The 4,949-nt window shown below is 39.5% G+C and overlaps 1 protein-coding gene across 1 annotated transcript in view; it reads right to left on the reverse strand.

The window, feature by feature from the left end:
- Positions 1-1,560: 1,560 nt before the first annotated feature.
- Positions 1,561-4,949, reverse strand: part of LOC101299446 (E3 ubiquitin ligase BIG BROTHER-like) — a 7,026-nt gene continuing 3,637 nt past the window's right edge. Inside the window, exons 7-9 of the mRNA XM_004291751.1 lie at positions 2,702-2,829; positions 2,182-2,290; positions 1,561-2,098 (exon numbers count right to left, since the gene is read on the reverse strand). Of these exons, the coding sequence (XP_004291799.1) occupies positions 2,042-2,098; positions 2,182-2,290; positions 2,702-2,829 (294 nt within the window). The 3' untranslated portion in view covers positions 1,561-2,041. The remainder of the gene's footprint in view (positions 2,099-2,181; positions 2,291-2,701; positions 2,830-4,949) is intronic.

A 4,949-nucleotide genomic window follows, 5' to 3' on the forward strand; every position in this document is an offset into this window, starting at 1 on the left:
TTCTTTAGCCGACGAAATTTTAATTTCGTCGGCTAAAGTTGACTATAGCCGACGAAAATATAATTTAGCCGACGAAGGAAAATTTCGTCGGCTAAAGTGTACTTTAGCCGACGAAAAATTGTTTCGTCGGCCTGTTTTTTTTTTTTCGTCGGCTAAAGTCTTTCTTCTGGTAGTGTACGTACAAACATGTAAGCTACTTGTACGAAGAGCAGAAATGAAAGCCTTGGGAAAGCCAAGGCCTTCTTGGCTGATCATTACCATGTTTTATTGTTTGGCATTCTACACTTACGTAACCAATGGTCACTAAGTTTGAGACTTGAGTTGTCCTTTCTGACATGTTACGAATATACTTGTTGTATGGTAATACCAACTCTGGCTACGGAGGCAAGAGTGGGCCGGGTCGGTGAAGAAAGTTCAGCAAAGGCGGCGGATCGAGGATTTTGGATCGGCGGCGGAGGGGCCAGATTAGATTACCTTGCGGCGGTGAGCATATCTTGCTTTTGATACAGAGGAGGTGGTGATTGGGGTTTGCGTTCGTTTGACGTCTTTGTCGCGCGACGGCATGGCTCTCCATTCTGGAAGACCGCCAGACTAGGCAGCGGTTAGAGGCTCCGGCGAAAGTCCTCACAGGTATGGTTGACTGGGTCTGAGGAGAGAAAGGCTGGGCCTTGGGCCTCGGCTTACTGGGCTCTTTTGTGTGGCCCAATTTATGGGGTTTTGGGCCTGTGCTTTTCCTCTTCTTTTCTCATGTGGACTAGACTTGTGGTTGGACTTTTGTAGGGGACTAGGAAAGATCCCATCCAAACCGTAGCATAGCCTCTTTCTCTGTTTCACGATGAAAGGTACACCAATGGGTCTTAAGCCTCTATTCGTTGAGAGAGTGACCATGTGTGGGGTAAGGAAGGTTCCATTGCTTTATTTTCTTTCTAGTTTGTAAGGTCCGCTTGTTTTGGACATTAGTTTTCTTGGAGGATTGGTTTTCAATTTGTAGATTGTAGTAAGTACTTTACTTTGTGTGTGAGTGGTCCTCAGATCATTCAGGCATTGATCGCTTCGCGGTCGTTATTGGCTTTAAACCTAATAGAGTCATTCCGAATTTTCAAAAACATAAATAATAAATTTAATATAAATATTTAACACAAATTTGGGTTGATGACTGGTAGCTCAATTTTGTAAACAAACATCTTAATTTTGAATATATGAATTAATTCTATCCGATCGAGTGGAGTGTATCTAATTCAAGTCAAGTGGAGGCTATGGCAGATTGATTGAGGTATCATACTTGTTTACCTGATATGACACATGCAGTATAGTTAAATTTATTGTTAAATTTGTCAACATTTAAATTTACAACATTAATTTTTGAACTTTTGCTCCAGCAGTATTGCTAAATTGTATACATTAGTTAAGTTTTAGTTAATTATCTACCAAAGATTGATAAATTTATCAATTTTCTCTATCAATTTCTAAATTTATCAATTTCTTAAGTATATTACTGGAGCAAATATTCATTTACAAATTAATAAATCTCTAATTTTTTTTAATTTATCAATGCTACTGGGGATGCTCTTATATGTATAGCACAGTTCATATTGTTACTTCAATATATGTAGGGATACGACGACTGAGAATGATGCAAATCAACACTGGTGTAGACTGTATACTGCATTTTGGCCAGGGCTCTGTTCTTCATTTTGCCCAAATGCCTTCAGACATGCTGCAAGAGCTCCGAAGTCCATGTTTTAAGATATCATCTTCTCAGTATTTAAGATAGACAATCTCGCATCATAGTATACCAGATTTCTGGAAAATATAATCTTCCTATTTTAGTAATTGGAATTTGGAAGCTAAGCTTTTGATTCTAAGATCAGCACCATAGAAATTAGACAAATTATGAAAGAAGTCATTTCATGGTTCCAAACACTACCCTAACCAAGTGCTTCTACAACGACGTGGACAATAAAAGAAAAGCATCTCTATGTAAACCAAATTTGAAGAGCAAAGAACAATATATGAAGGCTGCTCTTTGTAACAATCAGAACTACTTCTCGCTCATCGATCCTTTACCAAATACCTCAGTGTAGCATATTGGGCAAGCCTGGCAAGGAAAACTGGTGTCAGCAGAACTTGGATCAATAAGCCAAAATGATTGCAAACATATTAGTCATATAAACATCTTGCCTTATTCATACTAAGCCATCTGGTTCCACATCCAGCATGATAGAGGTGTTTGCATGGAAGAGTAATTTGCCGGTCCCCTCGTTTATATTCCATCTGGCAGATCACACACCTATAATCAATAAGAATATATAGTAGTTAGCCAATGAAGAGAAACAAATAGAGACTGCACAATAATCTGCACATACATGAAATGGAAAGTTATAGACATGTACAGTTTTGCAATTTATACATGTAGATAGCCTCAGGCCGTAAACAGAGATGAAAACTTTGACTAGGGATAGAAAGCTAAAGTAAATAAAAGTACTAATCAGTACTAAACTAATATTTTGATTGATAGATAATAACCCTTCAATTTTAGGGGCATATTTCAATCCAACTAAGAGTTTTGCAGTCTAAACTAATTTGATCTGATGTAAGGATGGGTTGATTAGACTGTTCAAGAATAATAGAAAACTATACTACAAATATAAAAAGCTATCACATTTCTGAAAAAAAAAACAATAAATAAGTGTAATTATACCTCTCACTCCGTGATTTCTTTCTTGAGAAAAAGCTGCACTTGTATTTCGAGATTGGAAGCAAAGAAAGCAGATCTTGGGAAAGACCTCGGCTTTCAGTTCCAACTGCCTCACCTAATTCTAGTAATTCCTGAACAGAACAAATATAGTCAGATAGTCATTCAAAGTACATGCAGTATTGATAAATATAAGCATCAAATAATTGTTTATAACAAGTACTAGATGTAACCATACAATGTCTACCGCAAACAAGTACTAAAGAACGTAATTCTCATCTTTTGACAATTCACTCACTAATGATAATGGAATCAGATCTCTCCCATGGATACACCAGGTCCAAACTCAAAAGTCATGAGTGATATCTGATCAGACTAGCCAGGTTCATGAATTACTCAATCAAATTTCTATTCCAGCAGACACTAAATTGGTATAAACCAATTTACAAAAAGAACTATACATTTAAACTCAGAGATGACTCCATTTTATTTGTAGCATGATCACCATAAACTATTCTATCAATTTTAGCATGAGTTTGAGGAAGAGTCGGAGGAGGAAGGACACTTAATGAGATATCAGAGCATCACATAATCGGGCATCAAGCAAGAAACTGAAAATGATGAGGACATCATAGTCAAACCTTTCAAGGTTTATGAGCGAAACAAATGGAAGGAGAAAGCACCTAATCATTCAAGATAATTATTACACCTGGGAGGGAAACAAAGTCTGATGCCTGAAGTCTCTAAGCTGTTTGTGTCTTTTCATATTTCCATTTCAGTTTAGTAGTCTTAAGGTCTCTTTAAGTTAGTCTTAAATGCGTCAGTTTCAGGAGGGTCCTAATGAGTCTTTAATGCTTCAGTTTTAGAAGAGTCTTTAAGAGTCTTTAGTGCAGTCCATTTGAGCTACCAGCTCAAGTATAAATAAGTGTAAGGGCTACCTAGGTATGCTATGCTATGTTATATGAATAAAAAATTATCAGAGTGTTTCTGAGATTTCCTGTGATGGGATTGGCGTGAAGCCTAGTTTGGGTGAGAGGCCTAAATTTTGGTGAGAAACCAGGGAGTGATTCCCAAATCCAAGTGTTTTGTGTGTGTTTAAAGCCCCAAGCTTTAGAGCTTGTTGATCCTGGTATCTAAGCAGTAGGTTTGCTGCATCAGTTTTTGGTATCAGAGCTGGACAAGCTCCAGCCAAGTCCAAGCTCCAGCCAAGAATCCTCATTTAACCATGGATCTTGCAGCCTTGGCTAAAACAATTGAAGGCTTAGCCGCTCAAATTGGTCATCTTGAGACCAGAATACAGGATCAAGCAGTTGCTTCTGAGCAACGTTTGGCTGCAATTGAAGCTTCTATCCAGAACGAAGAAGAGAGTGTTAGTGGAGGATCAAGGATGCAGTCTAGGAGGAATGGTCGCAGGCAGGCTGTTCGAAACAACAATGGGCAAGATGGACATGATCCTGAGGAAAAAGCACTGAAGTCTATCAAAGTTGAAGCTCCAAACTTTGATGGCCAGCTGAATGCGAAGGTGTGTCTAGATTGGATATCAGACATGGACCACTATTTTGACTGGTACGAGTTGTCTGAAACTCGAAGGGTGCGGTTTGCAAAGATGAAGTTGGTGGGCAAAGCTAGAGAATGGTGGAGTGGTGTGGAAAGGCGAGCTGCAAGAGCCGGTGATGAACCTATCACTCATTGGGAGGAGATGAAAGAAAGGCTGAAGGAGAAGTACGTTCCTTTGGCTTACAAAGAGCGCTTGCTGGACCAGTGGCAATCTCTTCGTCAAGGGAACATGACAGCTGCTGAGTATATTGATAAGTTTGAAGAATTTATGGTGAGATGCAACATAAATGAAGATCCTTCTGTGACACTCGCTCGTTTCAGAACCGGCCTTCGTTCAGAACTTCAGAGGGAGCTGATTCCTCATGAAGTATATTCATTGGAGCGAGCATACCAAATAGTGCTGGAATTGGAGCGCTACTTGAAGACTCCTACAACTGTGCATAGCCGATCTGACCAGGAAAATCCTGAATTTCGTCCCAGCTCATCGGGAACAGCACCATCTCCATTTGTCAATAGCTCCAGTACTGCCAATTCATTGGTGAAAGCTGATACAGGAAAGGGAGTACAATCTGGTGTTCGAGGAGGGGGATCTGTAAAGTGCTCAAGTGTCTAGGCCATGGTCACTATGCTGGCCAATGCCCAACCAAAGAGAAACCTCGTAGTCTGTTTGCAGCAAGCACAGGAAAAGAGGCTCGAG

Source organism: Fragaria vesca, linkage group LG2 (genome assembly GCF_000184155.1).
Source record: "Fragaria vesca subsp. vesca linkage group LG2, FraVesHawaii_1.0, whole genome shotgun sequence".
NCBI lineage: Eukaryota > Viridiplantae > Streptophyta > Magnoliopsida > Rosales > Rosaceae > Fragaria > Fragaria vesca.